Consider the following 12219-nt stretch of genomic DNA (forward strand, 5'->3'; position numbering starts at 1 on the left):
GGCTCAATGTCTATAATTTGCGGGGGGGGGGGGGTGGCGGGGTGGTGGGGTAGGTGGAGAGGTAAGGGGGAGAGGAGAGCCAACATGGCCTTTTTAGGAAAATGGGAAAAAAGTCCTGGGAGCAAACAAAACTGTCTTACACAAGATGACAACATTTTTAAAGGCAGCACCAATAATAATATTTTGGTAATGATCTGTAAACACACAAAAAGCAAGCCCACCACATGATGAATGCACATGGATTTATTATGACACTGAGCACAAACCTGAACACGGAAATGTTATTACAATCTGTACATCAGAATCTATACAACACCAACGTACGAGAACATGCAGGCCTAGAGGCTCTGTGGGAGGTTGGCTGCTCGCCGAAGCAGTTCACAAGAGACAGCATCCAACGGCAACAAGGTCCAACAGTGGCTCGTTCTTGATCGACATGCATGATGCTGCCTCACTTGGGAAAAGGATCCAGGGAAACAACATCACAAAAAAAACCAACACGTGGTGCAAAGGTTTACGTTTTCTGAGCAGCACAGCTGCTAGAATTTTGGCTAATGTTCCCTTCAGTCTGCCAACCCTCCTCTGCATCTGGCTTTTCTCTCCCCTGGGCCAATCACCTGCCCCTTCCTACGGGGACCGAGGTGTTGTCTGCAAAGTGCGTGGTCCCAGCACAAGCCGCACTCAATGGGAGACCACAATGGGTTGGGTTGGGTTTCTCTGAGCGGGGGAGGAGGATGGGCAGTGGTAAGTTTCACAACCAGGCTGGAGCAGTCTGGCCCATCTCTCTGCTGAGGCTACATAGCTAATAAGTAACTGAGAGCAAGGGGGAGGGCCGGAGGGCTCTGCTCTCTCATCCTACCATTTATGGGGATTTGCATTAAGCAACAGATGAGCCAACCAGGAAGAGATGTCTTTTTTTTCTGACACCAAACCCTCCCCACAGCTGCTCTGCAAGTACAAATGCATCCATGCTCAATGGTGGTCAGGTGGATGGATGCTTCCAGAGTCTGCCACAGCCCAGACGCTTTTTCATCTTTCTTATTTGCAACTCTAGAGCATGTGGATTATTACAAAATTGGGACCTTGAGCAGCTGATATCTAAAGAATGTTTCAGACTCCTCAGTTCCCCCTCAAGTGGACAGAAGAATTCCTTGTGTCTGTCTGTTAGTTGGGAAAGTATAGAAGGATGGCCTGGATTTCTCTTCTGCAGGTCAGGGAGGGCATCTGTTTTTGAACCATGAGACATTTCTAATCCATCTGAACCAAGATGCTGCTAAAGGTATCTGAGGGGTGGGGGAAGAGGAGGAAGGGTGCAAGGTAACAGAGATTCTGGTCTACGTTTAGTTTCCCATTACTCTTGTGGTCCACACTTAAGAGTCCATGAGGATGCTGGTCCAAATGTACAACTGGAAATCCTTTGAAGGAGCAGTCCCCTACCTTCATCCCCTGAGAATGTGGCAGACAAGCAGCCTGCAAGGCTGGGCCCTGGGGGTGCCAAACCCTAGCAGTCACTAGTGCTGGAGGAGCTAGCCTAAGAGAAAGGTTCAGGGGCACTAACTACCATTAGCCTATGTGCCACCAGAACACAAGCCAAAAAGAATGTTACTGGATAGCCTTAACAAGCCTGCAAGTGAATATATTTCCTAGTTGCAGCACTGCTCACTGTGAACCAAAATGTTTTTGCCTCTTGATACGTTTCATTTCCCAAGCACTTGGCCTCTTTCTTCTCAGGTGCAAAGACTCTCGTCCACTGGCAACAGTCAATCTGGTGGAACCTATAAAAAGACTCTGATCACCTTCTAGAACCAAGCAAAGGTGAAAAGTGGGTATGTGCTAGGTGGGCAGGGCATTATGCCTTACAGAAAGGGATTACACCTTGGAACAATGGCATCTGTGATTCTGTGCAATCTTAGCTACAAAAAGACCCATTTCTAACTGATCAGGTGCCAAAGGTATTTTTTGAAGGCAGCTTGGTGGAGAGGGATGAGGCCTAACCCAAGGGCACTTACAAGTTGGCCCATGAAGATCACACAGCCCTGGTCTCTGCCTCAATCTTCTGTTCTCCATGCAGGTTCTCTGGTTCCTGCAACTGAGCAATGCTTTGTCGGATTGCAATCTCAGGCCCACCTCCATACAGGGTGTTCAGATAAGTCCACGTCTCCTCTGAAATCTGTCCATAATCAGCTCCTGCAAAGTGAAGTGTACAAATGATGGGCCTGCGTGTTCCTCACACCCTCACACACAGCTCTCTTACATGCCTTCTGGGTGAGAACAAGGGAAGGTGCCCCACCAGATGATAGTTTGTGTCATCATGTGCAGAACTGGTAGGGAACAGGGAACACCTAAGTCAAAGGGCAGTTATTCACCTTTATGGGACCTTGGCAGCTCCCACAAAGTTGACAAATGTAAGAATGGTAGAACTAGCAAATGTCCGAGATACGGAAGGCTCCTTCCCTTCCCCCTGAGATGCCTATCAGGCTGCCACATAGGTGGCCACTGGTTTCTTCTGGGAAAGTAAGACAAATGCAATGAACAGGCAAAGGATGGCTAACCCACCTTCCCTTGGGCCTTTCCCCTATAGAATAATGTCAGTACCTGACATTTATGCAATAGTCTAAGTTCATCTCATGAGCCTCACAAAGTATATGCATCCTGTGTAGTAGGTACTAAAATAGTTATTATTCCCACTTTCTAGATGAGAAAATTGAGAAAAATTAAGTTGCCCAAAGTTACAAGGCTACTAAATATCAGAAGGGGAATCTGAGCCCAGTTCTTTTGAGCTTGAGGTCATCACTCTTCTCCCCAAGTCGGGTTGTCTCTCAAAAGGAAGGAAGGGCGGGCCTGGAGGAAACACATTTCTAATTCTTAGTCAGAAATAGGTAGCTAAGTCCATCCCCATCAGCAAATAACTGCCCTCAAGGAGCTCAGAGCCTAATGAAGGAGATGAGGAAACAATATGTACAGACAAGCCATGCGCAGGATAAGGAAGAAATAGTGGACAAAGGGAAGGCACTAACATCAAAAGAGGCTGGGAAAGGCTTTGGGTAGCAGGTGGAGTTTTAGCTGGCACTTGAAGGAAGCCAGGAGGCAGAGGGGAGGAAGGAAAACACTTCTGGGCACGGGGCCAGAGAGAATGCCCAGAGCAGAGAGCCTGAGCAGAGAGAACAGATCCCTCAGAAAAATCAACATTCTCCCACCCTTCTCTAAATCAATAGGAAGAGATATGTACGGTACTGAAGGGGAAGAGGGAAGAAGTCACCACACACAGGAAGCATTCATCAAAGCTATTTACTAGGCCCCAAAGGGATGTGACGCTCCACAGCAGGCAACCACAGCAGTTATGACAATAAGAGACGAAATTAGCCTCGGAGGGGAGGGGGTGGGGGGATACTGAGACATACCCTGCTTCACCTGGATGTGACCACCTCCTTTTATCAGTGCTATCTTGCTGTTGTCAATGGGTCCAGGGGGCTCTGGAAAAGAAAGGAAATTGGCTCTGGGAAGTCAACGGGGGGGGGGGGGGGGGGACACACACGGGACTTTTCCCCTTCTACCTGACTGCTCTAATTCCACAGAGTAACAGAAGGACCTCGTGACCCTCCAAGTGCTCAGTGGATAGGTAAGCCAACATTCTCAACATTTAATTAAAATTAAAAGGATCAAGGAGAGGGAACAGTTTTCATACAACAGATGAAAATGCCCACTCCCTGGACCTGCCTGAGAAAATAAAGTGAATTTTCAGAAGGAACAAAATCAGAGATCAGGGCTTCAGACAGAATCTTCAGCATAATTGCTGGCATTTATGGCAAGAGGGATACCCTGCCCCCTACCTCCCCAAAGTGAGAAAGTAAATATTACGGGAAGTGACTGAGCACAGAGGGAAATGCACAGCAAACTCTGAGGGTTAGAGCAACATCTCGTGGCCAGAGGCTGCCAGAGGCACTATATTAAGGTTTTGCAGCAGATCTCTTGCTGTTCCAGTAAATAAGATCAATGAGGAAAAGATATACCCACATTTTCTCTTGTTCCTCGTGCCCCAGGTGCTAACCAAAAGAGCAGATGCCCAAGTCCCACAAAGGAAAGTACTCCCAAACATCTCAGAGATCCCAAAGAAGTCTATCAAAAACCCTGAGCCCCTTGCTGATAAGCTAACATCTGTCTCCAAGAAGGAGCCCCATCATCCAAAAGGGCCTCCAATGTAACCCCAAGCCACTACCCCAAAGATTTCTTCCTGAGAGACTGAGTTCCAGGGTTCAGATGATACTCACCATTGTCTTTCCCCTTAACAAAGGCCTCCCATTCCCGGAACCACTGCATGCTGATGCAATAGATGACACTGGGGGATTCCTCTGCTTGAAATGCTTTATTCAGCTAACAAGAAGACATAGGAGTTTAGTCTTTCAATTCCAAGGTGTTGGCCATTTCTTAACAATAAAACTAATTGGGGGCAGCTAGGTGGATCAGTGGATTGAGAGTCAGGCCTAGAGACAGGAGGTCCTAGGTTCAAATGTGGCCTCAGATACTTCCTGGCTGTTTGACTCTGGGCAAGTCCTTTAACCCCCATTACCTAGCCCTTACCACTCTTCTGCCTTGGGTATTGATTCTAAGACAGAAGGTAAGGCTTAAAAGAAGAAAAAAAAAGTAGTTGGGTAAGGGGCAGCTGGGCAGCTCAGTGGATTGAGAGCCAGACCCAGAGACAGGAGGTCCTTGATTCAAATCTGACCTCAGATACTTCCTAGCTGTGTGACCCTGGGCAAGTCACTTAACCCCCATTGCCTAGCCCTTACTGCTCTTCTGCCTTAGGACCAATACACAGTATTAATTTTAAGACCCAACTAAAACTCATTTTCTGATAACCCCCCAACCACCCCAATGACACACCTATAACCCATGTATCTAATAGTGATTTGGACACTATACACATTAGGGACTTGAAGACCTTAGTTGCCTTTCTCCTGTCATAGATATTGTTTCTTTACAGCCTTAATTGGGTCAATGTGTTTTGGGCAGCTAGACAATAGCGAGACATTTTTAAGCAGAAAGCAGTGTCAGAAAAACTGCACACAGGACACAGGGACCTCTAGAAGCTAGAAGGGACTCCCTCCTTCCACGCCCCAGCTTTCTCTGCCCCTATACACCTTAATGAAGGTGTCGATCTCAATCCGCCTTCGCTTGGCCAGGGCTTCTATCTCAACCTGGCAGGCTGAGCACACGTAGAGATGATTCACAGCAGGGCCACCACCAAACCTATATAGCCAGAAGAAGAGAGACGCCGAATGGATCCACAACAAGGAGCCCTGAGTGGCTCTGCAGGCTTCATGCAGAGTATAAAATCTTCCACTGAAAGAGGTGCTCAAGATACTCCAGAGATTGAGACCACAGAGGCAGGTCATCAGGCCCCACTTCAGAGCTCAGGCGGCAGGTCAAATTAACCACAACATTCAAAAGGAACAACTGGAGCTTTTTGAAAAGAGAAGGGTGGGCTTCTTGGGATTTCCCTAATTACAAAGTTCCTAAGTATTTAAACCACCCTGCTCTGGAAATGCCAGAGCTTCTGGAAACTAGGCAGGACACTACAAAATAAGTGTTCTTGCCCTGCAACTAAATATAGAAAATCTCCTGTAGTCAAGTATACTAGAGGAGATTTATCTCCTAGGCTACCATTTCCCAACCGGTACATAGGGGAGGGTTCGTGCTGCATTAGAAAACATGTTATGTCCTGGGATTCACTTCCCTTTGCCAGTTTCTGATCAGAGAACAAAGAAGGAAGATCACCATGCTAGAGCAATAGCTGGTGTGTATATATATTTTTGTTTATTCTTGTGAAATTTTCAGCTGTTGGGCTGCACTGATGGAGTAGGAAGCATTTCTAAAGCACTTGCTTTAAGCCAGGAGCCAAGGGAAGCAAATGCAAAGACTGAAACTAGCTCAACTCTAAACTCTTCTCCTTCCCTAACCCATGTGGTAGCACAGCATGGACCACGAGAAGCTCAGGAAATGGTTATTGGCCTCTCCTTAAAGAAGCACAGAGAAAAACCCTGTTTGGGCCAAGGATCTTACCTGTTATAGAGATATTCCCATACATTCTGGGGCAGGATCACCACGAGATCATCGATGTAATGGTATTTATTGGGTGGGATTCCTACCACAAACAAGGAGAGCAAATGAGAGGTCTGGAGCCTCATCCGAGATTGGACCCAGGACGTGGCTTGCTAGTCAAATCCTTAGATAGAGCTCTGCTCTGCCCACCCTTACCTCCATGAGCGCAGAGGAAGGTGTGGTTTGTAATGGGCCCTGGTTCAGCGAACGTGTTGAACTTATTGAGCCACTCGCGGGAGATGTAGAACTGTAGCAAGCCGGGCTCCTTTGTGGTGGCCAGGGAAACCACGTGCTGGCGCTCCATCACTGCCTCCTCGCTGCTCTTCCTGACAAGTTGGAAGCAAAAACACAACTAGCTCGAAGCAGTAAGACCACTTCCACAAAGATGTACACTGAGTTGTGGGAGTAATTTTCCTTTTTAAAATCCTTATTTTCTGTTTTAGTAATAACTCTAAGACAGACGGATGAGAGCTAGGCAAATTGGGGTCTTGCCTAGGGTCACCCAGGCAGTAAGTGTCCAAGGCCAGATTTGAACCCCAGTCCTCCTGACTCTAGGCCTGGTGCTCTATCCACTGTACTACCTAGCTAACCCCACAGTCAAATGCTCTCTAAGAGATTTTGTCTCCATGCAATAAGGGGTCAATACTGCTAGAAATCATGGGAGCAGCCAAAGAATCAAAAAACACCCTCTTCCACTGGTGCCAAGCTCACAGCTGAGGGTGCAGCAGGCAGGACTCCAGACCAGTTCTACACTCCCCTAATCATATGGAGTAGGTTTAAAAAAAAAGTATATTTCCCCCAAATCTCTCTCTAGTAACATCTTACCTATAAAAAAGGACATAAGCCTCTGCATTCTGGACCACTGTCTCATGGACCTCTGTGACGTATTGATCATCAAACTCGTACCACTGGCCATTTATTACATTCTGACAGTAGGCAATGTAGTGCCCACCTATGGTAAAAGAAAATGGTCATGGAGACACACACAGGTTGCAGAGGAAGATCTAGAAGAAATGACAGCAGCAGGAAAGAGAAATTCAAAAGCAGGCTGGCATAACTGTTTATAAATGGGCCCATTATTCTAAGATGGGACAAGATAACCCCTGATGAGAGATGATGTAAGAAGCTGGTCCCTCTGGTCTCATTCTCAGCCTAGAAAATGAGCTGACTTACTGCCTGCTGTGCCGTGATGGCAGATGACAGACAAGAGGTCATAGGTGGTGATCTGGGAGACACATTCCTTGGCAAGGAAGGGCTGTAGATCAAGACCTTCCAAGGGGAAGGAGACGTGGCTATTGATTTTGAATGAGTACATCACTTCATGACGAAAACGTTTCAAGTGAATGCACAGTATCTAAAGGAGAAAAAAAATGGTATTTCCAGAAGCCAGCCAGATGTGAAGCCTAACAGAAGTTCTTTGCAAGTGCTTTTGCTATTTCCTCAACAAAGCTTCAGAGTCAGGATTCCTTATATTTCCTCTGATCACTTAAGCAGAGGCCTTGGAGGACAAATATAAGTATTCACAAAAAGACTAGAATCTATTGAATTATATATGGTTTAGGATCCAAAATGGTTTGAGTTTTTTTGTTTCCAGGATTGAAGTTATAACAAAAGAGCTACCATTTCGAACTTCCTACAAGAACAGTTACTTTATAAAATCAAGAATAGACTCCATTTGAATTACTTTATTTCTTTTAAAGAATCAAATGACCAGTAAGGGTGGATTTCCACTTGGTCATTTTTAAAAGAAAGTAATTAGATGCCATCATAGGGTTGTAGCCATATTATGGAGTGTCTGTGTCTATTGCTAAAATGCCAAACCTTTTGAAGGCTGCTACAATATCCCACTAGCTACTATGTTGCTTTTGAGAAGTACGGCATCCTGGCAAAAGTACTTTCAGACACAGATCTGTTTACCCCAAACTTTGAGTTTTGCAACTCCTTCTAGTGTGCTTTCAGCAGAATCATGAACCACAAGCAAAGCAAACTGATCATATGAACACAGAGTAAAAAACTTCCGTTATTTATAAAGAAGTTTTTTCCTCCCTTAAGACACTGATGTCCCTTTTCAGGGACTTAAGCCACTTCTTTCCACCCAGTTATAGACACTGTTTCTCTCTTTCAGTGGGCTTCCTTTCAGTATTTGTAACCTTGCTGGCTTGAGGGAAACAAATTTCAAAGGAGCAGAGCCAAAGGGACGAGCAGGACTCTTCCTCTACTCACCTCAGGTAACCGAAGAACTTTACAATATTTCACTCCATTTCGTAATCTAAGAAAGACACAAACCACCAAAGGCTCCATGTGAGGGAAGCACTGAGGATGACAGATGTACTTGTTGTATAAACAAGACCTAGCTTGATTCTTCCTTTACCCTTATGCCTCTGCTGGGTTACCACTAATTGGTTACTCAGACCAGTAAGTAATTCAAATAGCTAGAGAAAGGAGCCAATGGAAACAGATAAGGAAGAGGAAAGAAGGAGGCTAGGGAGAAGTTTCTAAGGAAAAAAAAAGCACACACTTACTTTTTACATCTTTCACAGCTATACATATTGTCCCCTGGGGAGAAAAAAAATAAAAGAACTGAGGAAACAGAGACCAAAAGTCAAGGAGATGAATCTTTAAAATCCTTGTTTTACTGGATAAAATGTATGTCTGCAGTGAGACCCAACCCCATGGCAGATGCTGGTTGGACAAAGAAAGCCTTCATATGTACACTCTACCCCTATCTCCCCACCCGGACCCCCTCACTGCATGTTGAGATAAGGAGGAAAGAAGAACAGCTTATTTACTGCCATTCTTTTGTCAAAGCATCAGTGACAATATATTGCTCTGATAGTTCTAGAAACTATCAAAGAGCCTTTGGGAAGAACACTGGTTGACCCTCCAGGTGAGGAGGATTCCCTCCCTTTAGAGCCATAGCTCAACTCACCCTTCAATTCATCAGCAGCAAAAAAAGCAGCAAGACAGTCTTCCAAGGTGACAACTGGACCCCAAAACCAGCTGGGGATGCAAGATACCACAAACCTAAGGAAAGCAAAAGATATGTGACCCCTTACCTATCAGCACGACTCCTGGAACTGGTGGTGGTGGTGTCTGTATGTGGCAGGAGGGATGAAGAGTAGGTCTTGGTGGTTAGAATAAGGATCTGAAACAATCTTTACAGTGATCTCTACAATCAAGACAGGTAGGAAGAGGGAAGAAAGGATGACAAGAACTCTAATTTGCTTCACAGGGTGAACAAAAGAATATACCGTCGGATATACTCCATGATGAAGGCGATCCACCCCTGGGACGTGTAGCTATCCCCACATGCCCCCGGTTTAGCTGGCACACTCTGGTAGATGGCCGAGTGCAGCTTGGCCAGGTCCTCCTTCCCTGGGATGGGTAGCGACAGGTCTTGAAATGTCTCTACAGTGGTGGATACCTGCCAAGGGCAGATGGAGTGAGTTGGTTTCTGCTGTTACCTGGCCCTGTCTCCTGGCCTGAATAGTGACTGTTGTGTGGATTCCAGGCCAAGAAACAGCAGGAAAAGTACCAACAATCACTTCTGTTCCTGCCTGAAACAAGAAAGCCTTCTATAATTAAACTCTGGTTGTCTAAAGTTTGAGGTGTATGATTTCTAATAGCCTTAGGAGCTGGAGAGAGAGGGCCTTCAGGCACAGAGTTCTTTGGGGCAAACATCGCCACACCTTTTATTCTACATACAAAAATTATTTGGATAAGTCATCTGGATCTAGGTCTGGTGACCTTTTGCTTCTAGAGACAAGGAACCCAACCTCTGTTTTTCCTACCTGCTACTTCTTTGTAGTTTAAATGCTGTTTGAGGGAAGTTGAACATAAGTATGAAAAAATTAGTCTACCTCAGATAAGGGAAACAAGTACTTGAGACAATATCTTTCATCAGAACAACTAAGGGTAGACATGATTATGTCTCAAGGTGAGGTGTCTTAGGAACAGGCCACAATATCTTATGACTTTTTGACTTTATCACTGGCAGCTACTTCATAGGCACAAATGCTCATGGCTGACGTACTCTGTCACAGGTGAGGCACTGCACCAGGCTGAGTATGGAGCCGTCAAAGATATCTGAGATGACACTGCGGTACCGAAGTTCCTTTTTCTTCTTCCCAGCAGCCTGCACCTGGGCTAGAGAAGAATAACCCACCATCTGTTGTCCCAACAGATCTGCACAGACGATCCCTGTCCAGAAGGTATTTATATAGGTAAGGGAGAGCAGAAAAAGGCCAGGCTTGGGAATCAGGATGGACATCTGGATTCAAGTCTTGGTTCCCACTAGGGACTGACCTTGGGATATGTCAATTCTGCTTAACTTTCCTGGTCATCAGTTTCCCAATTGTAAAATGGGGATAATTCTGACCCTCTTCCTTCAGAGAACAAGAAGCCTAAGAAGCACTCTGTGCTTGAAAAGAATGGTGTGCCACACATTCTAGTGAATATAGAATAGCTCAGGACTCACTACCTCAAGGGCAACCAAAGGCTAGGAGAGGCCCCAAGAGGGCAACAGAGAAGAAAAGAACTGGAAAACAGGGGAGGATAAAGGTAAAGTCTGGACAAGGGAAGTTGACAGAGGAATTAATGAGCCTTCAAATATGGGTTCTGCTTATTGGCAAAGAGGACAGGCTAGATGTCCTGTTAACACTGTATACAGTCTAAGAATATGTTGATTATTCTTCCAATCTTGATGAGTTATTTATGTAATGAATCTGTACACGTTTCATATCTTGTTCTTGAAGAGTGCTCCTATCTCCAGTAATTACACTACAGACAACAACATTACAGACAACCCCTTAGTTTCCATTTCCTCCTACAACAACTAGTACCTTTCTTGAGTACATAGGACGGTCCCACTCTCACAGGGCTAGAGCGAGGCGGGCTGCTCGACAGTTTGGAGTGTGCCTCGTGGTGGACAGGGCTGCAAGGGCGGGAGGAGCAGCGCATATATGCATCATTATCTGGCTCTAGGGAGAGAAAGAGGCCAAGCTGTGGAGCCAAAGGGCTCCCTCAGTGATTTCAGAGGCAGGACTGTCCTGCTGACAGGTCCATCAGTTGACAAGGGGTACCTGAGACAGAAGACCACACTCTTGAACCATAAGTGGAATGAAACAGTGGCTCCAATTACCCCCCCCAAATTAAGTGCTACCACATCAGCTGCTCTCAACTCTATATCACTGTTTGCCTTTCCCACTACCAGTGGGAGAAGCAATGCCTCTTGGGATGGTGGATGCCACAGACATACGGAGTTTCACCTTTCCAACTGAGGTTCTCTTCCCTCTGCACCATCCCTGTCAGAAACAGAGGAGCTCTGAGCGGTGTATCTGTACCTGGTGTCCTACATGGGCTGGTGGAACGTGGAGAGGGGAGGGCTTCGGTGGGGCGATCATCGATGGCGGTCATGCTGGTATCAACATCTGCGTCCTCATCAACTTGCTCAGAGCTAGTTCGCTGGTGGCCCCAGGAGAATTTTCTGTCCTTCATCCTCTCCTTCTCTGAAATCCCCCTGCCCGCTTCATCCTGGATCAGCAACTCAGTCTCTGCCAGGGTGTTGCCCATGCCTACCCCCCTGCCCTGCCCATCCCCCTCACCCCTATCACTGCTGGAGTCACAGGAGAGGAATTCATCCTCTGAAGGGCTCCGGTCGCCCTCCCGCTTCTCTTCTGAGTCACTGGAGTCAGAGTCCCTCACATCAGCTGCCACTGGCTCCTTGAGCTCTTCATGGAGCTGGTCCATCAAACAACGTAGGAACTCCTGGGTGTCCTGCCAACCAAGAACAACAGTAAACACACTAGGTTTTCCTGGAATTCCCTGAGATGCTTACGGCAGCTAGTGCTAACCTGGCATCCCAAAGAAACAAGTTGTGAACAGACCAGCTCAGAGGACAACTGCTAGCCAGAATCCATAATCATTCAAAATTCCTAAGTGAAACAACAATTATAGGGAGAAAAACTGGGCCTGCATTTATTTTCTTTTTGAGGAAACCTGTTACCAAGAGTCATGTTTTTAACTCACTTGACTAATGTTAAGGATGGGAAGAGGTGTGGAATACATCAGGCCACGTGGAAAGGTGATTTAGAGACCTGGAGTGGCTTAGGGTTTATCTCC

At 46.2% G+C, this 12219-nt stretch overlaps 1 protein-coding gene across 1 annotated transcript in view; it reads right to left on the reverse strand.

Moving 5' to 3' along the window:
- Positions 1 to 227: 227 nt before the first annotated feature.
- Positions 228 to 12219, reverse strand: part of USP20 (ubiquitin specific peptidase 20) — a 34228-nt gene continuing 22236 nt past the window's right edge. The window contains exons 10-25 of the mRNA XM_044663990.1: positions 11442 to 11874; positions 10941 to 11078; positions 10133 to 10245; positions 9351 to 9523; positions 9029 to 9123; positions 8622 to 8655; positions 8323 to 8368; positions 7273 to 7453; positions 6925 to 7051; positions 6256 to 6425; positions 6061 to 6142; positions 5139 to 5247; positions 4269 to 4371; positions 3402 to 3473; positions 2010 to 2187; positions 228 to 1775 (exon numbers count right to left, since the gene is read on the reverse strand). Of these exons, the coding sequence (XP_044519925.1) occupies positions 2027 to 2187; positions 3402 to 3473; positions 4269 to 4371; positions 5139 to 5247; positions 6061 to 6142; positions 6256 to 6425; positions 6925 to 7051; positions 7273 to 7453; positions 8323 to 8368; positions 8622 to 8655; positions 9029 to 9123; positions 9351 to 9523; positions 10133 to 10245; positions 10941 to 11078; positions 11442 to 11874 (2037 nt within the window). The 3' untranslated portion in view covers positions 228 to 1775; positions 2010 to 2026. The remainder of the gene's footprint in view (positions 1776 to 2009; positions 2188 to 3401; positions 3474 to 4268; positions 4372 to 5138; positions 5248 to 6060; positions 6143 to 6255; positions 6426 to 6924; positions 7052 to 7272; positions 7454 to 8322; positions 8369 to 8621; positions 8656 to 9028; positions 9124 to 9350; positions 9524 to 10132; positions 10246 to 10940; positions 11079 to 11441; positions 11875 to 12219) is intronic.

Source organism: Gracilinanus agilis, chromosome 2, assembly GCF_016433145.1.
Source record: "Gracilinanus agilis isolate LMUSP501 chromosome 2, AgileGrace, whole genome shotgun sequence".
NCBI classification, from domain to species: domain Eukaryota; kingdom Metazoa; phylum Chordata; class Mammalia; order Didelphimorphia; family Didelphidae; genus Gracilinanus; species Gracilinanus agilis.